Below are 27,023 nucleotides of genomic sequence, written 5' to 3'. Positions count from 1 at the left end.
GAAAACTGGACTGTGGTTGAATAGTCTTTTTTGCGTAGGAAGGTTCCTTACTGAGTGAAGTGACGGCGTCTCTGGAGATTTAAATAATCAAATTACACTTCTTCCCACTTTTTGTTTCCCTGTTGAGCTGTAGTGGAAGGATCATAGCAAAAAGATGGAATTTGGCACTAAACCAACTGTGACGTTGAAAGAGACCTGCTTGAGTTTATTAAATGATAAACTCAAGCAGATGAAATGATAAGTGTGTTTCCCCTGTAAGAGAGATGCTGTGCGCATTTACAAATGAGGCACAGCCTGAATCCTGTAACCAAATGTAACAATGGATACAGCCACATCTAGTTCTAAATAAACTCAGCAGTCAAAATAACCGGTGCAAGCGTTCTTACAAGCAGTTTTATTATGTCATAAAATTAATTTAAAAATTATCTGCAGGTCCTACTAAAGCAGAGCCTGAAGGAAGCCAGTCAGAGGAGGCAGCACAGTGTGGTCCCAAAGGCAGATGATAAAGGAACCACTACACCACTCACCCAATCTAAAGGTGACCACACCCAAACTACCACTACACACCAACTTCACTGTAAATCAAGGTATCACACATACAGTGTGCCCACAATTCCCAGTGCACCCACTGGCTGCCACCAGGAAACCCTGCAGAAAGAAAGAAGGACCGATGTTAGTCTTATCTTTAAAATATTGAAAACCTGCAGCATTCACACAAACACACACACACACACACACACATACACACGACTGGAAAAGACAAAGACAATTGAAACTGGAAGCACAGCATCAATGTAAAATAATTACAATTTCACAACCTCTGTGGCTTATGCACATTTCTCAATAAATATCAGAAATTTAGATTCACACAACCCAAGCAGTTATAGGTCTGTGTGTCCTCTGGGAACAGCTCAGGGCTTACAAGTCACTACACAAACAGAACAACAATAAACCACAATCGAAAAACATTTCATGGATAAATCAGGAAAAAACACATTCGCAGCAGGGATGGCTGTGTTAAATCAGCTCTCTTAAGAAAAATACAAAGATATAAATTTGTTATCTGAACTTCACATGTGACACTTTAAAATCACAGCAAATCTCTTACCTCAGATCTCAGTGTGTGCCCCAAACAAGAGGTGCATGAAAAACAGGCATACCACACCCTTAAACTTGGCATTTTCTGACCAAAGCACATTCCACTAACTCGTCTGCTACTCCTCCTGCATCTATCAATACACTAGATCAACTGGGTGCTAAAGTTCCACCTACTACATTTGGTAACTGTGGGTACACCCCAATGCCCTTATTTGATCTTTCCTCGCTCCTTTATCCTCAGTTGACCCTGAAATCGACAACTCCCCTTACTGGAAATCAGTTGCAACTGATCAGACTGATCTGATACGTCAAAACATCACTGCAGAGTGGAAACATTACAGATTAAACTCAAGTGTATCACCAGTTTTATATTTTATTTGTTTTCTGATTCATCGTCTAGTTAAAAACAGTGCATCTGTGTTAATTGTGGGTCTACAAAAGAACCATGAACAACTTTCTTAAAGTCGGAGAGAGGAGAGTCTGTTATCTGTCAGTAAGAAACACATTTGAATCATTTACTGTATTCGACATTCAAACAACTTTGAGAGCTATCACACCTAAGTGGAAAATAACATCTGAACCAATTTACCACCCGGCTACAGCTGTTTATGGGCAGGAGGAATGATTACTCGAGGAAAACCTCCTTCAGTGTTCGTAGGGGCATCTGACTTGTTTAAAGACAGACTTGAAAAATTGTGAACCTATCCTGTAGGCACATTCAGCTACATGTTTGTTTCCATTATCATCTCTGAGATGTTGCTGAGAACATAATTAAACAGGAATTCTAATGCACAACTCTCTCAAACAAGTAAACTTTATGTGTTAATCTTTTAATTTACAGGCTGTTAATTACATAGTTATTACAAGAAAGACAGACTGGACTATGTCTAACAAGACTGTCTTGTTCACACATTTACTACTCCCTATATAATTGAGTAGTTAATTAGTGAGCACTAAACTGACATGTAATCATCATCTTACTAATCATCATTTTGTTTCATCACTCACAGAAAGTACTTTTTTTGTTCCATTATTACTTGTTAAATGATCAATTAATCACACATTACACTCAGTTAAAGTAAAGCCACTGGCATTTGTGAATAGCATGACTCCAAAAATGCATTTCTCAACGTGGAGATGGTTTGTAACGATCACACTTGTCTCCAGTCAGGTGAGGGTCACAGGTCAGTGTGTACTTGACCTCGAAGCTGCCTAGTGATGATGAACAGTTAAGGTTGTATGACCCCTGTTTCGGCTTCGTCTGACATGATATCAGAAGGTCGTCATTACTCGTTGAGTCTTCATCCCAGATCTCAAACTTCAAAGTTAAGCTTGTATCCACCTTTATAAAAGAATAAAAAAATGAAAAATACATGGTTGAGTTGAAGATCATCCTGAGAGTACTCCACTGATTTAGCATTGTACTTTTAAAGCACTGCCACACTCACAATGGACAGTTTTTTCCCCACTTTTATTTATTTAATAATTTACAATGACTATTTACCGCAACAAGATGGTTGCCACAGTCAGCACACTTTCATGGGCCAATTATAAAACAGAATAATGAAGTCATTAAATAAAATAACAAACCAGTAGTAACATATTGATAATAACAATTATAAAAATATTACATCAAGAAAGTTCAAGGAAAAGAAAAAGATGAAGAGAAAGAAAAAGGAGAATAAATGAATTCTGTGAGCAGCAGGTCAGAGTAAAGGCCTACGACATCATGGGGGAGAGTACCCATGTCCTTCACCCTCAGTTCCAGATACTCCCTCTCAGGCGCTGCCTTTGCCTCCAGCACAGAGCATCGTTCATTCCTGAAGCTATCCGCCTGGTGAACAAGGAACTGAAGGACAGCTTGTGCTCTATCTGGAGCTTGGTGCATGAAATACTTAAATGCCTATCTGTCATGTGGACAATAGGGATGTGCAGAGGGCCCAGTATTTGTATTTGTATCTGTATTTGTTGAGGCAGAAAAATTATTATTATTATTATTTTTTATTATTATATTTTAGAAAATTAAAGTGTTACAATAAGTGTTCAAGAAGTGTTCTCTTGGGAGCACTTCATTTGTGTCAGTAGTTCAGCTTTGTCTCCGGGGAACATCCCCAACTCTGGGAGTGATATCCAAATTAGGAAATGCGTAACAGTGGAGCAGAGGAGAGAGACTGAGATAGTGATGTAACCGACCTGTGTGCTGGTATTTAACATGTTTTTCTTTCTTCCGGAAAACAAATAATTTTTAAAATATTTGTATGAAACAAATATTCATAAAAAAAAACCCATTATTTGTGCTTTGCCGAATAATGTATTTGTATTCGGGCACACCCCTGGTGGACAATTTCCTTATTTATTTATTTTTATCTTTATCTTATTATGATTTTCCTGTCTGTTTTCACTTATGTGCAAAATTAAATTGCCTTTGTGGATTAATAAAGTTGTGTTCAATTGAATTGAACTGAATAAAAGAGTCACATCTCACATTATATATGGACAGGGAAGGAGCAAGCTATGATGGTAGGCTGTATCTTCTAATATTTGTTACGTGGAAAATTAACCCTTTTGACATAATCAAAAAAAGGGAGCACTTTCAGGAACTTATCGGATGAACTCTTTAAAGTAAGTCTAATTTTTTTCTATCTTAAAGAAGTAAAGAATATCAATAATCCAACACAAATGCAGACAGAAGGAAAGTGAGAGATCCTAAACAAAGCTGTGAGCGGATTTTGTGCAACCCTTTCTACAATAATGTCTGAGATTGTTTTAAAAATCTCTGTCCAGTAGTTACTTAAAACTGGACATAGCCAGAACATGTGTATGAGGTCTATCGGGGAATGCTGACAGTGATTACATGCAAGAGAAACATTGCTGAAGATTTTAGATAATCTAGCATTGGTGTAGTGGGTACGGTGCACAACTTTGTATTGTATAAGAGCATGCCTTTCACAAAAAGAATTATGAACCCGATGCAAAATATCAGACCATAGTTCATTAGAAATTTCTTCTCCCAAGTCTTCCTCCCACAGGACCCTAAGTGGGTTAGATGTTTGCAGACGTATTAGACAAATGCTATTGTAAACCAGTGAAATTAATTCTTTAAACAAAAGTTTGCTGATGTCAAGAAGTCATCGTGGGGTGTGTCCATAGGTAAAGCTCGAAATCCAGGAAATCTAGAGCGGAAAAAAGAATGGATATGCAAATATCTGTAGTAATGTAACTTAGGTAGCAAGTATTTATCTGAGAGCTGTTGAAAGGAGGCAAATATATTATCAATATATAGATCTTTAAATTTGCAAATACCTAACCTGAGTACAAAGATGTTACTAGGATGAGGGGAGGATATTTCTCTTCGTTTGATCATTTTAAAAGTAAAGTTAGACTTTTCTGTCGACTTCCTGACTCATTTAAAAAAGATGAGAGAAAAAGAGAGAGAGGGAGAGAGATTAGCTGTGGTTGAGTGAGCTAGGGAGTGAATGAAGAGAGGGAATGGCAAGAAAGCCGGTGAATCACATCAATAAAATGTTTTTTTCTGATTGTTTCACAGTGGTTACGTTCTAGAGCACAAACACTCCCACACACCTCCGCTCAACCCTGCAGCAATGCACTCAACACCTGATTTTGTCTGAATACGGCCTGACACATGCATGCAGCATGCTCACATGCGCACCCCGAATGACAGGCACACAGAGATGGGCGATAAAAATGGATGTGTTTTGACGGTCCACCAGCCCAGAAACACCCCAATGAACTTTGTACCAGTATGCCAGCAGACCACTGGCCGTAACCTGCTGTTGTGGCTGTAAAACGGTGGATAAATTCTTTTGAGGGTCAAACAACCCAGACAAAATGATTTGTTTCACTATCAGACTTTGATCCATTCAGTCTGATAACATTTGGAAAGTCTAGAAAAGGTGCACAATTGACAGCCAAACAGCCAGTGTGGGAATGTCATGCCCGACATGAGATTTAAAAACTCTGTATACTGTGAAATACAGACAGATTTATCTGTCGGTGATAGGCTTAATCAGAATTGTGTGAACTCGTCTGGCAAGGGCTTGAATGTAACGGACATTCATTTATGTGTAAAAGTTCCATACTGCAGGTTTATCTCATATCTGCAGATTCCAGAAATAGCAGGGTTATATTGAAGGGCTATTGATAGGGGTTCAATGGCAATTATAAATAATATGGAGCTTAAAGGGCAACCTGGGCGAGCAGAGTGAAACAGGTAAAACTAGTCAGACTGCACAGTATTAGTTCTGACCTGGGAGAGGCCTGGGGAGATGTAATTTAATCCATGAAATGAAATTTTTACCAAAGCCAAATTTTCATAGAGAGTAGAAAAGACAGCCCCACTCAACTATGTTGAATGTTTTCTCTGCATCAAGAGAGACAAGCAATTCTTGAGTGTTTGAAATTGGAGGATGATAAATAGTGTTGAAAACATGTCTAAGATTAGAGAAATAATGCCTGTTACAAAGAAGCACTGTTTGGTCGGCTAAATAGATAGTCAGAAGGAAAGATTCAAGGCGATTTAAAATCTACATTTAAGAGGCTAATTGATCAATATGAGGTACAAAGGAGTGGGTCTTTGCCCTTCTTTAGTATCAGAGAAATATTTGCAAGCACAGGGTTTGGAGAAGGCAACCAATTAAAAGATTCATTATACTTGTGTAAAAGTAATGGATCCAGCTGATGCCAAAAAGTTTTATGGAAGGAGTTATACACAAGTTATACTGACGATCCAAATATTGTTCCAACACGAACGCGCCCCCAGATCAGACAGTCAGCCAAAGTGGTCAATTTGTAAACTTTGGCTTCAAGGTCAGCCAGTTGACTGCTATTGTTGTTGGCTGAGTGTTGAAGGTTTGCAACAGTCTCACTGAGTTATTCCAATTTGCTCTAAAAGGGTTTCAATAGCTGCAGTAATTTCTCTGTGATGATGGAGTAAAGCTTATTAACAATATCAGTATGCATTTCAGTCATCATTAGCTTGATACTTAAAGGCAGAGCTTCATTAGCATCAGGCGACTTCTCAAGAGAGCTCGGGCAGTCAGGCGATGGCTGAGGCTTTCTACAGTGTCCTCTAGATAAGTTCAACTTTGCGCATCCTGACAATGTAACCAATTCCAAGAGTATGTTGGAGAATGACCACAGTTACTGTTAACAGAGCCATCACTCAGAGTTGCTGAAAAAACAAGCTTGCACAGCAGTAAAATATGTTTTAAAATGTCACATTCCTCAGGAGAAGCTACCAAACACATCTTACATATTGCACACGCAGTAGGGCACCAGGACAGTTTTTTTAAAAAAGGATTAAAAACGATGAAGCAGAACCAGAGCACTCGTCTTTTATATTACATGCACATTGCCATCATAGCCACTCGACTCAAGCAGAGATGAGGAGGCTAAAGAGGCCTGGTATTCTCACTTTCTAACTCCACACCCCCAAATTTCTTGTCTTCAGCACTAACTGATGCTGACTCAAGTGACATTATTTGAGGCAATTTATCAGAATGTGCAGCTTCCTCTGGTGCCACAAATGGCTTTATACAACTTTTTTCACATGATGCAGTAGTACTCCCCAACACCTGTAAACAGAAGTACTGAGAATATTTACTGACCTTGCCCAGATTATAAAGAGCATCCCACCTAGGGTCGTTTGAATTGATCATATGAGTCCTTCGGTAGATGGAACCATACCACATCTCAGCATACCTGAGAATTAGAGAAAATAAGGAAAAAGAAGTAATTAATGTTACATGTATCATGTTCATATTGTCTGAGCCCTCTCAGCAGCCTCAGATTTCATTCCCAGCTTTAAGGTGCTTTAAGATTGTTCAAGAACAACGATTGTGTAAATTTATTGCACATCACAGTGCAACAGATGTTTCTAATAAACTCTTAGTCACAATCTGTGTCAGAGTCTATGTCACAATAGCATTTGAGAAAAGTCAGATTGTGTGATGAATAATTGGTGATTCTTAGTGTTACAATGTATATAGAAAGAAAGAACGAGGGCAGGGGCACATTGTCAGCTCGTTTCATCCATCTCCGACACTCTTATGTTTTGAAAATGTAGCAAAGAATGCGAGTAAGTCCCACAAACTTCTTTTTTATTTTGCCTCCATCGTTTTGGTTTGTGTGTGCGCATGTTGCCTAAACTTTATTCAAAAACAGCACTCATGCAATGTCATGCTGGCCAGTTTATTCTGCTTCATTTCATTTTATGTTCTTCCGATGATTTGAGATGATTTGCAGATGTGGTACATAGCAGCAGTCACTATGTGAGAATTTTGTCCTACATTTTGGACACTTTTTTGCAGGCTGTCTTTAGTCACCAAAGCTTCAAATTGGCTGAGTGGTCTCACGGTGTGATTTAGGACCATCGTTTTGGATTGATGACCAAAGATTTGACCAAATTTCTCTCACAATTGTCAACTTTCATCTCAGACAAAACCGCACACAGTGTTAATGGGCATTTACTCTACATACCCATCAGTGTTGCCAGTTAGATCTCCAAACAGATCCCAGGCTCGGATGATGGTCACCTCCAGTGTTCCTCTCCAGGTCTGTTGAGGACAGCAGTTGGAAGCCAGGTTGGGAATGTGCCACCCACAATCTGGTTCTCGGGGTGAATTACTCACAGCGTTGTCTGCTATGTACTGCTCAATGGCAGCCTTCATCCCGGCCTTCTGTGACTCATTTGGCACCAGCTCATACATTGGTCTGAGGGAGTACCAAACAATGTCCGGCTGGTCCTTGAGGGTTTTCAGCCAGTTCTCATAGCCCAGGGAGTCGTTATGAGTGAGTGAAAACTCTCCTGACCACAAATTGCCTCCTACCACCTCTGTGTAATGTTGGTGGAGACCAGAGTGGTACGAGGTGCAGAAGTCCTGGTTCTCTAGGACACTGGTGCAAGACTTTTGGTTACTGGATAATTTCAGTTTCCCAAGGCCTACAGAGAGACCAAGTGATAAGCAGGAGTGCACCTGGAGGACAGGAGGAGAAATAACATAATGTTTTTTATGGCCAATGGTCGACAGCACTCTCCATCACCATCATCAAAGCACCAAATGAGGGAATATCTTTTGGAAGAATGGCGTTCATCCCCCCAGTAAATGACACACAATTGGAGATATCATGAGGCAAACAAACATTACATCAGTGTTTGTTTGAATGTGCTCAACTCTTTCTTTCAAGACAGTGTAACAACGTGTGCATATGGAGTGTGTGTACAAATATGCAGTTTGGTTACTGTGTACAGACAAGTGTACTACTAACCTCATCTGAGGAGAGCCCGTTCAGTGTGGACAAACAGGTACGTGCAGCTGTGACTCACCTTAGTCGTCCCCCAAGATGAACCTAAAATGAAGTACAGTGTTGTTGAGACAAAAAAATGAATGATTATTGTTATTTATTTGTGAAATAAGGAAATAAATATGGTGTGTGTGTGTGTGTGTGTGTGTGTGTGTGTTTTAACCTGGCGGATGTAGTGTGTGCCATAGATACGTATGAGTTTACTGAGTTTACTGTACTGAGCCCTGATTGAGGAGTTGTAGGAGCTTGGCAGTCTTTCCAAATCCTTACTGAACTCAGGGCTAAGGGGCGGTGTGCTTGACACACGGTAGCTCAAAGAGACACACTAGTAATGTATCTGTGTAAACAAGCATAACTGAAAAATCAGTTATTCTGTGGTGATGCAGGGGTCTTCATACCTTACCTGTAATGGCTACAGGTGACCCTGTGTAAGCTGAAGGAGAAGCGGCCCTCTCCGTTCCTTTCTGTAGCAAAGTCATATGCGGGTGAACATGTTCCCCCTATATCCAGGTTGGCTGACTTATTTAACTTTAAATCTAGGCCAACCTGATGAAGACAAAAGATCATAATCTGTTTGATGTTCCAACTATAATCACCACAATATAGTGCATTAAATATGACCATTCAGTTATAAAACCATTGTTTATTTGGAAATATTTCTAATTTAATATAGTGCTCTGTAAGCATTAAGGACTTACACGAAGAACACAAATTGAAAAGAACTTATGTGCACCTTATTTAGGAAACATGGTGCTTCAAAATCTAATATCAGCTCTTTGTGGTCTTAGGTTTTTTACTGCAATATGACTGTTTCTACAAAATAGGTGTAGGAAAAACACTCCAGTGGTGATTGAATGTGAACAATAGCAGTGAAATGTTTCTTACCTTCCAGTCATTACTGTCCTGGCAGGAATGTTAATCAGTGAGCTGTGGACACAATTTATAGAATCATCATTAAAACTCTTTCATTACAAAAGTAATTTTTTTCAGACTGTCAAAATTTATATTCACAAGTGAAATGGGGATTTTCAACCATAATTAATATGTGATAAATGTCAACAATTTAGAACAAGGAATACAGTGGCTGCATGAGTCTGTGCAGTTTGATAGTAATCACAAACACTCAAATGCTTATAAAGAGGAATGACTCTCATTTGTGAGTACATTTCAGGTTGTGTCACTTTGATGCCAGATTTCATGCAGAGACACTGATTGGATGAAAAAATAAGTCACAAAAGGGGAGAAACCCCAAAAGGCTCAGTTTAGTAAATACGGACACAAATTCATAAGTATTTACTGACCTAATTAAAAATATGAAAATGACTGATATAACCCTTTGAGTGATTATGATGCTGTACAAAACAATACCTGACGGAGGTGTGTGCACTGCTGTAGAGGTCAGTGTTGCATCGGCTTAATGCACGCCAGTCCACTGCAGAGACTGGCAGCTGAAAATTAAGGTGAGAAAAGCATGATTAGCATCTACACATAAAGTATGGTCTACTCTTTATGTTGCTGCAGAATATATAAGTCTGTGTTTGTGCCTTTCTGATTTAAATTACTTTCTGCAGCTTGTTTCCTTGAAAAGGGTTGGAGCAGAGCGTACAGGTGCCGCTTGGAGTGAGGTAGGTCCTCACATCAATCATGTAGGTACTTTTTCGCTGCAGGGTGACCACATCAAAGCCCTCTCCCACCAGGTTGTGGCCTGGCACAAAGGGAGCAGACTCACACTGGCTGTAGTTCCCAATCCGACAGGAGAGAACAGGGGAGTGGTACAAAACAAAGAGGAGGAAACTCAGGTAAAGAGGGGGTGAGGATGAAATGGAGAGCATGGCGGGAGGCAAAGAGACACTGAAATGTTTCAGAGAAAGACAGAGACAGTGGAAAAGGAAACCAGTGAATGTCATTTCAGCTACACATAATTATTAATGAACGCAACAAAAACTACAAATGTTTGTTTCTTTATTACCCTGTTGTGGGATGAAAATGTTATTTTACCTCTTTGTATCCGTGTATTATGTGTGCTATGATGTCTTGTAACAATTTAGCAAACTGTGGGCCTTGTTTCATGTCTAGACCTTGGGTCATGAACTTTATTTATCAAACAAGCACAGCAGCGTGGAGGTGCCTAACTTGGCAAATGTCCTGCTATTCTCCTTCCTTCTTATATCTTCATCGTGATGCCCATCTACCAGTTTATTGGACTCTTCTTCCTCTTTCCTTTTCTCCTTCTCTCAAAGTTCATCCAACTCTTGCCTGTCTTGCCTCTGCTAGGAGCTGATTAGGTGGTCTTTGCTACTATCCGCTGTCACTGTCACTATATACCTTGAATGATAAACTTCCACATAAAACTAAAACATCAGAGAAATCTTACTCTTGAGTTTGTCAGATATCATATTTGATGTGTTAAGCACCACAAGTGAAAATCCATTAACCTCCACCGTGTCACAAAATCACATAAAACATGTGATGACAACTGAGCCTACTCCACCTGCTAAAGAAGACTGTGAGATGAAGTTGAAAGCTCTAAATAAGGTAGTAAGTGGACCTTAAGATTATTTTGTCAAAACTAAATCAAACTAAAGTAAATCTGCATGAGTAAATACTACTGTCTTGTGGAAATTGTCTGAAAACACTAAGCACACATATGAAATAATACATAAAACACTGCTGGGTTGAAGATTAAAAAAATGTTATTGTACAATCAAGAGACAGAACACACAAAGATTTGCATCAGTTCGTCTCAGCGAGTAAAAAGCAACCCTATCCTATTATAGTTGGAGAAGGAACGAAGAAATGATCTGTGATTGGTCAAATCATACAAATTTATGGATTACAGCCGATGGCAAACAGCCACAAGATACATTTACATGTACATGTATTTTAACTAGGAGCCACATCACCTAAAGACACAAATCAAGGAAGAGCCTCAAGGCATATGTGGCCTTCGACCCCTCAACATGTCCTGTTTATTCCAAGACACAGAATGGTACCTTATTTGAGCCTAAGCCAGGATGGAAAGTGAGGGGTATGGGCCTCTTAAGACACATTCCTTCTCTCAGAAACATGCACACATTGGCCAAGGAGAGAAGTAATGATTATCCTTACACATCTCTGCACATTAAAATGATAAGACAATCCTTTGGTCTTTCTTCACTTTTACAACTGTAAGTGAGTGGAACTTAATGTATAGTATTTATTTTGTAATTTGTGTCAATGAACCCTTTAAATGTTCATCATGCACATCTTTATTTTTTGTTTATTACGTTCATGTTTATGATTACCTGTTCAGGTATCAGCAGGGTTTCTCAATGTTTCTCCTTTGCAATGTGTCTCAGTCAGTCCCAGGATGTTTTGTGATAGTCAAGTCTGCAGGTAACAGCAAACATTGTGGTCATATTTACTATATATTGAAATATTTACATATTTACTTAATAGCCAAGCAACTAAGACGGCTTTGTCATAGTAAAAGACTCCCAAAAACAGCACAAACAATTAATTTAAAGATTTATTGGAAAAACATGATATTAAAGCACAAGAACAATGTGAGTTTATCACATTTTTGGGGATGGGAGGTGGAACTCACCACTCAATGTTGGAGAATAATATTCTAGAAATCCCAGTATTCTCTGTAATAATAAAAGTAATCCTTTTTTGCCAGACGTATTGCTTTGTTATAGACAGTCATGGCTTCTTTGTACATATTACAGTGAACTGTGAGCCTAATTTTCCTCCATTTTCTCTCAGATTCTGTTGATCTCATTAATGCTATTATTGTTTAACCATGGGGAGATTCAGTCAGTTGACCTCTTTTTAACTTTTAGTGGAGCAACAATATTTAAAGCAGATGTCAATGCACTGTTAAAATTTTAAATCATGTAATTTAAATAGCAGTCATAACTGTATGCCTAAAATGTTTTCAGGCTTGTCATCAAGGAGTCTCTTTTGAACCAAAATTTCCCTTTTATTCAGTAGGAAATAATGGGCTTAGGGCTGAGTGCCACAGACAGGGTAGGGAAGACACATGGCAATAAGCCTTATCCTAAAAGGCTGCAGTTTTTGTACAGTAAGTATGTTTATCACCATCATTAGTTGATAGTATTGTCTGGTTAAGGAAGTAGTGGCCCACTACACAATTGCTTATCAATGTTTACACTCTTTCATCTTGAGATAAGACTGTATGTAGTGTTCCTATATGATTTTATGACCAGTTTCTCTTGTATAGACTGTGAAAGCAATGGTGGTTTATTACTGTTGGTGTGGTTTTCCTCTGTTGTGTTTTAATTGATATTCCCACACAATTTTATACACCTGTTCCAGGCATTGCCAGACCTACCCAGCTATTTGCATGCTATGTATATTGTTTCTGTTGTTAACCTGTGTTATCTCATTATGTTTTTGTATTGGTCTTGGCTGATAGAGTATTTAGTATATATTAATCAAACCCTCTGCTTTAAAGTTACCACCATAGTGGAGATAATTATAGCACCTGAGTAGGCTATAAACAAAATTAACCCAGAAGTTGTGGTGGAATTATGATCACTTAAATATTACTGACTGGTTATTGATTTAAATTTTAATTCTCAGTTTTTTTATGTTAATTGCTTGAGAACAAAACAAAAAATCCACTCCTGCACACATGTATTAAATAGCTACGTCTTGATCAAGCGACCTTCATCAGCCTGCATATAAATACATACACACATGCATTCACAGAAAGATCAGCCAATCCTTAGGAACCACAAAATGCAAGATTATGTGTTGATTGTTATCATTCAGTTAATGTGCTGAACCACTACACTGACTTTGATTCAATCATTCAGAGCCAGGCAGCCTCAGAATAACAGAATAATTTACAGTCACTGATGTTTTGCTGCTGATGTCAGTTTGAGATTAGTCAATCTAATGTAAGACATAATAGTTGACATAATTGTTAAAAGAACCAAATAGTTTTCAAAACTTCTGATTTCAGCAAATACCTCCAATCCCAATATACTGAACTATGATTATCATCTCCTAACTTTAGTTAAGTCTCTTGCAAATCTGTGAGACTTTTTTGTCCTTTTTTGTTGATAAAGTTTCCAGCATCGGAGCTCAAATTATGCTCTCTATCTACTGCATCATGCAGAAGTTAATCTTTGGTTCTTAAATCTTTTAAAATTAATTATCAGTCTGACCCATTCAAGACTCCTGATGTCATCTTCCTACAAAAAGTTAAAAAGAGGGGTCTACCTGTTCCAAATGCCCAAAATGTTGATTTTGCTGCTCCACTGCCAGTCATCAAAAACAGAACCAACAGTAGCAAGATCTCTAGCTCTTTGACCTGAGACAAGCAGAGGATGGCAACTTATGAGGAAGCAAGGAAAAAGAGGGGAAAGCACATAAAAGGAGATAAGATAGTAAGGTCAAAGCAGAAAGGGTGTAAAGCTTTAAGGAAATGACCTTGGATTAAATGACTGCTGTTAAAACAACACAAACAAAAAACATGCTTGGAGGAATGAGTCCAGAGAAAACTTATAACAATGCAAATCACTGGCTTATAGGTGCCATATGTAAGAATTTTGAAGCAATTTACATGTATTAATTATTTTTTATTGCCAATGAGTGGACGGATAGTAATATAACTTAAAAAAATGAGTGACATTCATGGTTCCCACATTGTAAATCCTATTGATTTTTGGATTTACAATGAACATTTTTTCTCTGGTGCTACTAATGCTAAAATATCTGCTGTACAATTACAATGATATTGGACACACACATTTATGTTTAGATGAACTGTAATAACTTTGGTGATTTCTTTGCTTTTCATTATCAGGCAAAAATATTAATTTGTCTTATACTCTGGTTTGTAACCAACCCTGCAAAATGTAATCAAAATAGAAGGTAAACATGGTAAACATTATACCTGCTAAATGTCAGCATGTTAGCATATAGCTCAAAGCACTGCTGATGTCTATGTAGCCTCACAGAGCTGCTAGCATGGCTGTGTAGACTCTCAGACTCTTTGATGCAGAGTGAGAAAAACACAAAACACATTCTGTGAAACAGAAATCATTATTATTTGATACTCAAGAACTAATGGAGCATAGTGTTAGTTTGGGCAGAGCACTGAAGTCCTGTTTGTTTCAGCTGATTGGTCTCAGTTGTTTTCAATATGCTCATATTCACTGACTCATTGGCAGCTGTGTAGCCGGTAACATCCGATCACATTCATGCAAGTGATTGGACATTTGAACCTGACACTGTCACAGCTCACTCTGATGATTTCTCTCTTGCCAATGCAGTTTGCTGCTGCAGCTCCCTCTACAACCCCAACCTCTTCCTTTATGTGGTATTTCATATTGTTGATTTTAACTTAGATTTAATGTCTACGTATGTCTGTTAGTGGGATTAATAAACAGAATCCTTGTCGCTGCTCAGATTCTTTGAAAGGTCTTTCAAATAGCAGAGCCTTTTCTCAAAATCTAACTGTATAACCATTTGCTATAAACTGTCATTCCTTGACATGACTGAACCGCCTTACGTAATAGAAACACCCCTTCCATCTTGGAAAGTTTCTGGAGAAAAGTCAGGAGAAACACAAGTTTTTTGTTTTATGTAAGGTTACAAGCTGTACAAGCTGTCTTTCTTAAGTTTTAAGATGCAGCTCATGTTTCCATATGCTTTATTTGCATGAGGAGGGATGGTAGACATTATTGAGTTGACACAACTGAACTCTAAATAAGCACCAACAACCATAAATCTGTAATTGGCAATCTCAATGGAAATCACAGGATAACCCCATCACCAGATTCAAAACAGGGCTGAGACCTGCTATCACTCCCAAATTATATTTTAATACATAGTTTAACACTAATAAACCACTGAATCAAAATGATCAATGTTCATCAGTAATGTTAGAAAACTATTTTTTCAGTCATAAAGCAGGTTTCTTTTATAAGTCAAACACTTCAGTTACATAATGTGAATATACCTCTAATTTTAACCCCACTGCCACACAGAATGATGACCCTCGGATTATGTTCAATGACAACTTCAAGAACGTAATCAACAGATCTGACATCACACTTAAAGGACTAGTGTGTAGGATCTAGCGGCATCTAGCGGTGAGGTTGCAGATTGCAACCAACTGAATACTCCTCTCTTCCACCTCCTCCTCCAAGCGTGTAGGAGAACCTATGGGGGCCATGAAACTCACAAAAAACGCAAAAGACCTCTCTTGAGCCAGTGATAAGTTTGTCAATTTTGGGCTACTGTAGAATGCAGAGCACAATTAAGTCTCGCCCACACCCGCAGAAGAAAACAATTCATCGTCCACAAATGTATTGTTTCTTGTACAAAAAGATGTACATATAACATTCAAAAGATACACAAATTATTAGCAATCAATAACAAACCGTGACATGTAAGTTAAAAAAGAGTAGAGTAGATTATAGTTTGAGTGAATAACCCAACAGTAAAATAAAAATGACACTATAATTGGGTCAAAACAACCCCTTGTCTTAAATGGCTTTCTATGTAACATTAACTCAGTATTGTGTTGGTACTATATTGACCCAAACTGAGTAAAATTTTAACTCAGTGATTTTAATGTGTAGTAAACAGGGGCTGTGACTCTCGTCTCCCGTGACTATTTATCTGTATAATTCACTATACTTACTGTATTACTATATTTGCTAACATAATTATAATTTAATTATGATGTTTTTTTTTATTCCAGGGGATTTTACATTTTATGAAGATGAAATCCTGCATCATGTCTGACATAACAGGTTTATATTGACTTTAATTTAAATCACTCACTGTCCATTGGAAGAATTGATGTTTTTGTTACTTGACACCCGCCTGATTGATTTTTTCACCTAATAAATCCCTAATAAGACCTTTTCTCAGTGAGTTCTCTAATGTTGATATTATCAACATTCTCTGTGTAACAAATTTGATTTACCCGAGTGGCTGAAATGTTCAGTTTCCTTCTGAAAGCCAAGTATAATAATGAAAATGCTTGACAAAAAATTAGTCATATGATTAAATAAATCAGAAAAAGTCACAACATCTTCTTAAACAAACGACTTTTATCTTCTATTTGATGGGTTGTGTAATTTTAAAAATGCTTTGCACAGTGTGTTTATAGAAAGGATGTGCCTGTGACTTTGAGACACATCTTACCTTTTGATTTTGTCTTTACTTGAGGATCGCACACAAGTTTTTCTCTTTTGAAAGACATAACAAGAAATTGACAGTTTTGTCACAAAATTTTATTAAAGATAATTACTAACAACGTTTACAACACAATCTGCGATACAAATGTAAAGCAATATCATAACCATTACAGCCCTACCAACAAAAAACATCCAAGCTGTTGTTTACGTAGACAAAAAAGAAAGACACAAGATTTAGTTTCTTCTTTTTTTAAATAACATATTGTATGTACATGAGTATATGTCTAATTTATATGTTCAAATAATAAGTGATATATTGCAATTTTAACAGTTTATAAAACAGAAAACTGAACAGTCATTTGGCTTACATAGCACTACACTTTATATGGTCAAATGATTGATTGAACCCTAAACAGATGTAAAAGAGAAAACAGAATATTGTGATTCAATTACAGGAAAATAAATGTATAAGCCCTCAGTCCTTTATTACCTGTTAAATGTTCAACTAATCAAATACTACACTCAATTAAAGTGGAGATGGTTCATAATGATCACACTTGTCTCCAGTCAAGTTAGGGTCACAGGTCAGTTTGTACATGACCTCGAGTCTGCCTAGTGATGATGAACAGGTGCGACTGTGTAGCCCCTGGGTTGGGGAGACCTCACATGATATCAGACGGTCGTCATAACTCCAGTCTTGATCCCAGACCTCAAACTTGAAAGTTAAGCGTGTATCCACCTTTATAAAAGAATAAGAAAAATGAAAATACAAGGTTGAGTTGAAGATCATCTTGAGAGTACTCCACTGATTTAGCATTGTACTTTTAAAGCACTGCCACACTCACGATGGACAGTTTTTCCCCACTTTTATTTATTCATTAATTTAAAATGACTATTTACGGCAAAAAGATGGTTGTAACAATCACTTATAAGAGCCAATTATAAAACAGAATAATGAAATCATTAAATAAAATAACAAACCAGTAGTAACATATTGATAATAACAATTATAAAAATATTACATCAAGAAAGTTCAAGGAAAAGAAAAAAATGAAGAGAAAGAAAAAGGAGAATAAATGAATTCTGTGAGCAGCAGGTCAGGGTAAAGGCCCACGACATCATGGGGGAAAGTACCCATGTCCTTCACCCTCAGTTCCAGATACTCCCTCATCGTTCATTCCTGAAGCTATCCGCCTGGTGAACAAGGAACTGAAGGACAGCTTGTGCTCTACTTAAATGCCTGTCTGCCATGTGGACTATTTCCTCATTTATTTATTTTTATCTTTATATTATTATGATTTTCCTGTCTGTTTTTATTATGCCCAAAATCAAATTGCCTTTGTGGATTAATAAAGTTATATTGAATTGAATTGAATTGAATAAAATAAAAAATAAAGAGTGAGTGATGTCAGTGAGTAGAACACTATGCAAGTAAGATTATGTCAAGATCACATCTCACATCATATATGCGAAGGGAAGGAGCAAGCTATGACGGTAGGCTGTATCTTCTAATATTTGTTAGATTGAAAGTTAACCCTTTTGACATAATCAAAAAAAAAAGGGAGCCACTTTTTGGGGATTTAACCCTTCTCTCAATGGGAACTGGATCTCGCCAATTCGGAGGAGAAGATACACCTTTGTGCATCACAGAAAACTCATCTGCCAGTACCTTTCTCCCTCGCAAGCTCTACACATGTCTGGGTGGCAGTCTTTTCACATTTTCTAAATTTTTGCCCATAGGCTTCAGGCACTAATTCATAAGCACGGAAGACAGTTGCTTTTAGAATATCATAATCTAAACTGTCCTCTATTGACATGAGACGTGCATACCTCCTGAGCTTTCCCCACAAACTTATATTGGAGTAGAAGAGGCCACACACTCTTTGGCCAGTGTAGTGTAGCTGCTATGCATTCAAATGCATTGAAATATGACTCTACCTCAGACTCTCTAAAAGGTGAGACTAGTACAATGTGCCTACTCACATCGAAGCTGTCACCAGCTCCGAGACTAGGGGACAGCAGCGAAGTGGTGGAAGGACTGGCAGTTGCAGTGGCTCCCCACTCCAACTCCAGAGCCCTAACCCTTAAATACATAGCTTCCACCTCAAACTCCCCATTCCTCAATGCCACCTCCTTTATGTGCAGAGTTAATGTGAGCTCCTCTGCAGCCCTGCCAGCTGACACAGGGAGACCTTGAAGTGGGGTGGGAGCATCAGCTAGCTCAGCCGGCTCAGCTCCACCTACAGAAGCTGGCTCATCAAACAAACCCCTTTCACTCAGCTTCTCATGCAGGAGCTCTTTTAACTCCTTTTTCTTTGCAAGTCAAAGAAATTTGCAATTAAGATAAGGTCAGCTTTCCTCCACCTATCCAATTTGTCTTCAGTCAAAGCAGTGGTGAAATCCTCTGACTGAAACTCTCACCAAACTGATCTGATGCACCAACGGACAAAAGAAAGAACAGATGAGCCCCCAAATCATGTTATGTCTCTAGTCTAGGGGAAACCTGGACACAACATGCGTAGAGACCCCGCTCCTCCCAATCCCAAGAATGATCAGCCCAACAACCATCAAAGTTCAAAGTTCCATCCGACCTTGTGCATCCTGACATTGTAACCGATTCCGGGAGTATAATAGAGAATGATCAGTTACTGTTGGCACAGCCATCACTCTGAGTCGTAGAAAAAACAAGTTTGCACAAGTAAAATATGATTTAAAAAGTCACATTCCTCAGGAAAAGCCACCAGACACGTATTACATATTGCACGCTCAGTAGCGCCCCTGCACAGTTTTTAAAAAAGGTCAAAATCAGTGAAGCAGAACTACAGGTATAGTTTTTTTATCACAAGCATTTTTCCCCCTTGCTTAGATCTTGCACCCACATTGCCCTCATTGCAACTAAACTCAATTCACGCAACTGTACAGATTTGAGTGTGTTATGCTAGTAGCAGTTAATGTAGTCTGGACCTGCTAGCCTCAAGCAGATATGAGGAGGTCTGATAAACTCACTTTAACTCCACTACCCCAAAGTTCTTGTCTTTGGCCCTAACCAATGCTGACTCAAGTAACATTATTCGAGGCAGTTTATCAGACTGCGTAGCTTCCTCTGGAGCCACAAATGGCTTTATACAACTTTTTTCACATGATTTTAGTACTCCCCAACATCTGCAAACAGAAGTAATGAGAAGAAATTACTGACCGTGCCAAGATCATAACGAGCATTCCACCGAGGATCGTTTGACGAGATCGTGTCAGTCCTGCGGTAGGTGGAACCATACTGCATCGTAACATACCTGAGAATTAGAGAAAATGAAAGAAAAAGAAATAATTAATTAATGTTTATGTTTGATAGATATCATATTTGCAGTGTGAGCCCTCTCAGCACCCCCAGATTTCATTCTCCAATGGAACAACAACGGTGTAAATTCATTGCATGTCACACTGTGGCAGATGTTTCTAATAAACTCTTGCTCGCGACCTTCGGTGCGATTTGCAGGGGAGGACGGCGAGGATTTTCCCCCTGCTGGTCGATATTAGGGGTGGAGCTGATTATAGTATAAGGAAAAGCACAAATAGTAGTTTTTTATGAATATTTATCTCATACAAATATCTTAAAATATATTTGTTTTTTGGGAAGAAAAAAAAACGTTAAATAACAGCGAGCGGGTCGGGACTCGTAGTGTAGCGAGGTTACATCGCTGTCTCTGTCTCTCTCTTCTACTTCACTCTGTCTCTGAGTCATGGTATAAATAGCTGCAGGTCTGTCTGTCTGATGGAGCTGAGCTTTGGTTGAGTGGTCAGTGCAGTTGTCAGGGGTCTGGGAGATCAGGGTTTGAGACCTGGAGTGTGAACCCTACTTTGCAAAATAGTTTATTGAAGAACACTTACTTTAGCACTTTAATATCTTAAAATTAGAAGTGTAATAAATACAAAAACAGGATTGTTATGCCTATTTCCACTTTTATTGAAATACAAATACAAATAATTTTGCTTCCTCAATAAATACAGACACAAATACAAATACTGGGCTCTCTGCACATCCCTAGTCTATATATCCCTGCATCTGCTGAGTCCTTTTTTATCCCTGATGGGGAGAAAAATTTAATGATTTATGCTGATTCACCCATAGACCACATAAAATATCTAAAATAAATAAGCTATTTAAAAAATATATAGGTGCTGCAATGTGAGAGCAGTCATTAGTGCAAACAACATTAAAATCAGAAATGGACTTTCACTGTCAGTACTTGCACTTATTTGACAGTAGAGATGACACCGTGTCTAGGCTTCATGATGACGAAGCAAATGGACCAGGTGTTGCTACGTTCCCTGCTCTGAGATTTGCAGAGATGTGGGTAAAAGAGGGGCCACATGCTGTGGATGACCCCTCCATAGGAAAGCATAAAAAGAAGACAGAAATCTATCATCAAAGTGGACTGTTATCTTAGTCTGACAAGTATGCATATACTGTGGTCTATTTATTTTTATGATGACAGCATGTTGTGCTATTGCATGTTGTAATATTTTCTATTCAATATTGAAGTTTGCTTCACGCTGCACATAGACCTGAATTAAACAGTGATTTGCAAGAATGACATTAAGCGTAACGGCAGGTCTGGCCAAGTGGTGTTATCCACAGTACTGAAAGGGACTTAATTCTGGCATGTTAAATTAGCATTTAACCTTATGTTTTGTTTCAAATCGGCTGGTTTGTCTCACAGTGTGATTTAGGACCATTGTTTTGGATTGATGACCACAAATTTGACCAAATTTCTCTCACGATTGTCAACTTTCATCTCAGACAAAACTGCACACAGTGTTAATGGGCCTTTACTCTACGTACCCGTCAGTGGTGCCGAAATCATCTCCATGCAGATCCCAGGCTCGGATGATGATCACCACCAGAGTTCCTTTCCAGGCCTGTAGAGGACAGCAGTTGGGAGCCAGATTGGGAATGAACAGACAATATGGTTCTATGTGTAAGTTAATCTCAGTGTTGTCTTTTATATACTGCTCGATGGCAGTCTTCATCCGAGCCTTCTGTGGCTCATTTGGCATCAGCTCATACATTGGTCTGAGGGAGTACCCAACAATATCTGGGCGGTTCTTGAGGGTTTTCATCCAATTCAGGTAGCCCAGAGAGTCATTACGAGTAAGTGAAAACTCCCCTGACCATTGAGTACCTCCTAACACCTGCTTGTGATTTTGGTATAGTTCATAGCTCGAGGTATCAAAGCCCTGGTTCCGTAGGACCTTGGAGCAAAATCTGCTGATATCAGATGCACTTGTCTTCCCGAGGCCTACACTGAAACCCAGTGATAAGCAGGAGTGCACCTGGAGGACAGGAGGAGAAATAACATGTTATTTATGGCCAATGGTCGACAACGCTCTCCATCTCCATCACCAAAACACCAAATAGTAATAATAATAAGTTTATTTAGCATAGCACCTTTCACAGAAGTGGAATTAAAAAAGTGCTTCTGAAGAATAAAAGTTAAGAATAAGACCATAAAAAATACAAACAATAACAACATAAGCCACAAGTTAAAGTTAAAATCAAACCAAAACTCAAGCAAAGAAACACACAAAAGAACAATCACTAGACATCTTAAAGTGAGACAAAGGCCAGTTTGAAAAGATGGGTCAGAAGACCTAAGTGAACTACTAGCGATATAAAGATGGAGAAGATCACAGATGTACTTAGGTTCCTGTCCATGCAGGGCTCTATACATGAAAACAAGGACCTTAAAATTAATCCTAAACCTGATGGGAATAGGTGTGATAGTGTGCATATGGAGTATGTGTACAAATATGCAGTTTGGTTACTGTGTACAGACACGTGTATTACTGACCTCCTTTAAGGAGAGCCTGTTCAGTGTGGACAAACAAGTACGAGCAGCTGCGATTCGCATTAATCGCCCCCCAAGATAAACCTTAAATGAAGTACAATGTTGTTGAGAAAAAAAATGAATTATGGTGTTATTTATTTGTGAAATAAGGAAATAAATATGATGTGTGTTTTAACCTTGTAGATGTAGTGTGTGCCGTAGGTATCTATGAGTTCATTGTACTGAGATCTGGTGTTGGAATTGTAGAAACTTGGCAGTCTTTCCAAATCCTCACTGAACTCAGGGCTGAGGGGTGGTCTCCTTGACACACGGTAACTAGACTCAAAGAGACACACTGATAAATTATCTGTGTATACAAACATAACTGAAAAATCAAGAATTCTGTGGTGATGTAGGGGTCTTCACACCTTACCTGTAATGGCTACAGGTGACCCTGTGTAAGCTGAAGGTGTAGCGATCATGTTTGTTCTTTTCTTTAGCAAAGTTATATGCAGACAAACGTGTTCTCTCAACATCCAGGTAGGTCTGGGCGATAAAATGATAGTGATATGTACCGGTGATACACACTTCATCAATAGCAGTAAAATAGTTTGATAGAATGATAGTTTCACTTATATGCATTAAATGCAAACCGTCATGAAGGCACGTAACAAATACACAACGTTCAGTTGCATGAACAAACCCCAAGCATACTCTGTTACTGTTAACTTAAAGGTGCAGTGTGTAGAATTTTGTGGGATCTAGTGGACCAAACTTGGCAGAAAGGAAATATAATATTCACAAGTATGTTTTAATTAGTGTATAATCACCTGAAAATAGGAATTGTTATGTTGTTATTACCTTAGAATGAGTGCTTTATTTCTACATAAGGAGTGGGTCCACTTCTACAGAGCCTGCCATGCTGCACTGTTTCTACAGTAGCCCACAACAGAAAAAACAAACACTGACTATAGAGAGGACCTTTTGTGTTTTTCAGGCCCTACACGCTTGGAAGGGGTGGGGGTTGAGGGAGGGGTATTGGATTAGATGCAACCTGTAACCTCACCGCTAGATGCCACTAAATCCTACACATTTGTCCTTTAACAGTAACTTGTTTCTGCTTTAGCTACATGCTAACAGCTGTAAGGCTTTTAGCATTAGCTCAGTTGGCTAACTTAGCATTGTCTGTGCTGTGAGAGACTCCGAGCATGCTCCCTCCCTGGTTCATAAACAGCCTATCATATTCCTTGATAATGGAGTGTGCTTTAACAGCTGTCTTTGTTCGGTTGCACCACTAACATGTGACACAACAACAGAATCAGCGTGGGGTGAGAATTGAGTGCAGACGATGAGGAAATTATTGATAAAAAAGGACAGGTAAGGCAGTTTTTTAGTTTTACTTGTTGCATTGATAAATAAAGTGGTTAAATTCAAAATATAGTAGTTAAATTCAATCTTTTTTTCTACTGGTCTACATTAAAGGTCGTTAGATAACTAATTAAAAATGATCAATAATCGACTGAAATGAAACATTTTATTGTGAAGAAAAAAATCACCTCATGTTTTGATTGATTGACAATAACAACTGTGAATGTTTCCTACCCTCTGGTCGTCACTGTCCTGGGCGGTGTAGGCGTTAATCAGTGAGCCCTGGACACAATTTACAGGAGAGAATCATCATTAAAATGTCTTCATTACAAAGGTTTACTTTTTTAATTCTATTTTTACAGTATGTTCATTTTTTTATTACAAATGAAAAGAAAATAGGAATGAAATTATTGATAATGTGATAAATGTGGGCAATTTAGGACAAAGACAAACCATGACTGCATGAGTCTGTGTAGTGAAATCTCAAACCCGCAAATACTTATTAAAGGGGAATACACCCATTTTTAGATTTTTGGACTTGTGGTGCAAAATGAAAGGCTCATCTGTAGACAGTGAAATGGAAAGCTGAATTTGTGGACCTACAAATCACAAAAGCTTTTAGCTTGAGGAAAGACTGATACAAATTCACAAGTATTTACTGACCTGCCTTCGGGTATGGTGGCCATAAGGTGCAAAACTCAACAGCATTACACAAAACACAACACTTGTGACACATGAAAATCACAAGCAGAATTGATGACAAGGGACAACCCTGGCGGAACACACCCTCTGGTCCCATTTTTTAAAAATGGGAACCACAACCCCAGTCTGCCAGTCCACATGCACTGTACCTGACATGCCAGCCAGGACAGCCCTACGATGTCCAGAGCCTTCAGCATCTCAGGGCAAATCTCATCCACACCCCGCGCCTTGCCACTGAGGAGCTTTTTGACTACAAGAAAAAGAGGGGATGGAAAGCACTGATTAATTAATTGTGCAAACAGACTAACGTTTCTACACTAATGTGTCTTCATCAGAGTCAGGGTTCACAAAGACATGAGGCAAACAACATATGTAATCAACCTAAACCAGGTGTTCAGTCGTAATTAGATAATAGGTCGAACAGGGTTTCAAATCTATTGGATGATGAATCCAAGGGTGGGAGTTGCCATAGTCAGTGGAGCCCTTTGGCATAAATGAAGAACTGAATTGGTCATGTTTCCTCTGACTTGTCATACTTGATGGATGTTTGTATTTGTACCTTAGGTACTTTTATTTCTGTAACTTTCTAGAAGGGTTTTTGTTTAGTTTTTTTGTTTCTGATATGGTGTTGGCCCTTTGGCATTGATGAAGAACTAAGTATGTCATGTTTCCTCTAGTTTGTCACATTTGATGGATATATTTATAATTGGATTTGCTGTATTTTATTAATCAGGAGTGGTTTGTGCTCTTTTGTTTCTGACAGGGTGTTGGGGGTGTGGCACTTGGACACTGACTATGGCAACTCCCGCCCTTGGATTCATCATCCAATAGATTTGAAACCCTGTTCAACCTATTATCTAATTACGACTGCACACCTGGTTTAGGTTGATTACATATGTTGTTTGCCTAATGTCTTTTTCCACCCTGACTCTGATGAAGACACAGTAGTGTCGAAATGTTAGTCTGTTTGCACAATTAAAGGCTGCAAATTTATCAGTGTGCTCAAGTCCCTTTCTATTTCTTGAGGTCTGCTGTCCTCAAACTGAGAAGCACCTGATTCAGCTGCTTCTTATTGGAAGATGTGTGGAGAACCCTGTTTCAATGAGCGTTTTGACTACCTCAGAGACCTCTACCAGGGATATGAGACCTTTGCAGCATCAGCAATGATGTGGGTGTTGGACTAAACTGTTGTAGTGAAGAAGGAGCTGAGCCATAAGGCAAAGCTCTCAATTTACCAGTCAGTCTATGTTTCAACCCTCACCTATGGTCAAAAGCTTTGGGTAATGACTGAAAGAATGAGATTGTAGATACAAGGCAATGGATTCCTTCCACAGGGTGTCTGGGGTCAGCCTTAGAGATAGGGTGAGGAGCTCGGAAATTTGGAGCCACTGCTCCTTTGCAAGCCAGCTGAGGTGGTTTGGGCACCTGGTTAGGATGCCTGCTGGACGCCATGCACATGTTACAGGCATGTCCAACTGGGGCAAACCCAGAACGTGCTGATGGGATTACATATCTCTTCTGGCCTGGGAACACCTTGGGATCCCCCAGGATGGAAGGGCTGGAGGGCGTTGCTGGGGCAAAGGATGTCTAGGTTTCCTTACTCAGTCTGATGCCACTGTGACCTGGTCCCAGCATAAAAATGATGGATGGATGGAAGTGTTTTATAAAATATTGCTGTGTTTTGCACCCCAGGGCCACCGTATTGAGGCAATGAAATAACATAATTAAAAATATGAAAATGGATGATATATCCTTTTCAGTGATTAGGATGCCATGTATAACAGTACCTGATGGAGGTGTGTGTACTGCTGTGGATAGCATCATCGCAGCTGCTGTATGCACGCCAGTCCACTGCAGAGAGTGGCAGCTGAAAATTAAGGTGAGAACAGCATGATTAGCATCTGCACATGAAGTATGTGCAACTCTTTAAGTTGCTGCAGAATATGTAAGTCTGTGTTTGTGCCTTTCTGATTTAAATTACTTTCTGCAGCCTGTTGTCTTGAATATGGTTCGAGTAGAGAGTACAGGTGCCGTCTGGCATGAGGTAAGTCTTCACATCAACCATGTAGGCTCCTTTTCGCCGCATGGTGACCACATTAAAGCCCTCTCCCACCAGGTTGTGGCCTGGCACAAAGGGAGCAGACTCACACTGGCTGCGGTTCCCAATCCGAAAGGAGAGAACAGGGCAGTGGTACGAAAGAAAGAGGAGGAAACTCAGGTAGAGAGGGGGTGAGGATGAAATGGAGAGCATGGCAGGAGGCAAAGAGACACTGAAATGTTTCAGAGAAAGACAGAGACAGTGGAAAAGGAAATCAGTCATTTCAGCTACACATAATTACAGTGGAAACCGCTTATAGTGATCACGTCTGTCTGTGTCAAATTGATCACTATAAGCGGATAGTTATTATAACTGATTTTTTTTTCTTTATCATGCAGATTACCATCTAACTGACATTTTTATATTTTTTACATGAATATAAAATAATGAAACGGGCAGCTTCGCTATTTACTGAATTGTAATTTACTTATTGACTGTTCCCTA

At 38.9% G+C, this 27,023-nt stretch overlaps 1 protein-coding gene and 1 pseudogene across 1 annotated transcript; both read right to left on the bottom strand.

Annotated features, from left to right (window-relative positions):
- Positions 1-2,224: 2,224 nt before the first annotated feature.
- LOC121904906 lies at positions 2,225-10,253 on the bottom strand (annotated as a pseudogene).
- Positions 10,254-17,112: 6,859 nt separating this feature from the next.
- Positions 17,113-26,732, bottom strand: LOC121884246 (perforin-1-like). Its single transcript, XM_042392946.1, has 10 exons — positions 26,463-26,732; positions 26,275-26,348; positions 23,998-24,065; positions 22,845-22,998; positions 22,609-22,747; positions 22,436-22,516; positions 21,427-21,917; positions 19,783-19,876; positions 18,570-18,899; positions 17,113-17,325 (listed from the first exon to the last, which is right to left on the bottom strand). Exons 1-10 carry the CDS (start codon positions 26,730-26,732, stop codon positions 17,113-17,115), a joined length of 1,914 nt encoding a protein of 637 aa, XP_042248880.1.
- Between the last annotated feature and the right edge of the window lie 291 nt (positions 26,733-27,023).

The sequence above is a fragment of the Thunnus maccoyii genome, chromosome 2, assembly GCF_910596095.1.
Source record: "Thunnus maccoyii chromosome 2, fThuMac1.1, whole genome shotgun sequence".
NCBI lineage: Eukaryota > Metazoa > Chordata > Actinopteri > Scombriformes > Scombridae > Thunnus > Thunnus maccoyii.
Note: the sequence above shows the minus strand (reverse complement) of the source record. Positions and strands in the feature narration are given on the sequence as shown.

Coding starts and splice junctions, on each gene's coding strand:
- LOC121884246 (XM_042392946.1), bottom strand. CDS start 26,732: ATGCTCTCCATTTCATCCTCACCCCCTCTCTACCTGAGTTTCCTCCTC. Junction 24,066..26,274: donor CACAGCAGTACACACACCTC/CATCAGGTACTG, acceptor TGTAAATTGTGT/CCAGGGCTCACTGATTAACG. Junction 22,999..23,997: donor GAGGGTAGGAAACATTCACA/GTTGTTATTGTC, acceptor CTATTGATGAAG/TGTGTATCACCGGTACATAT.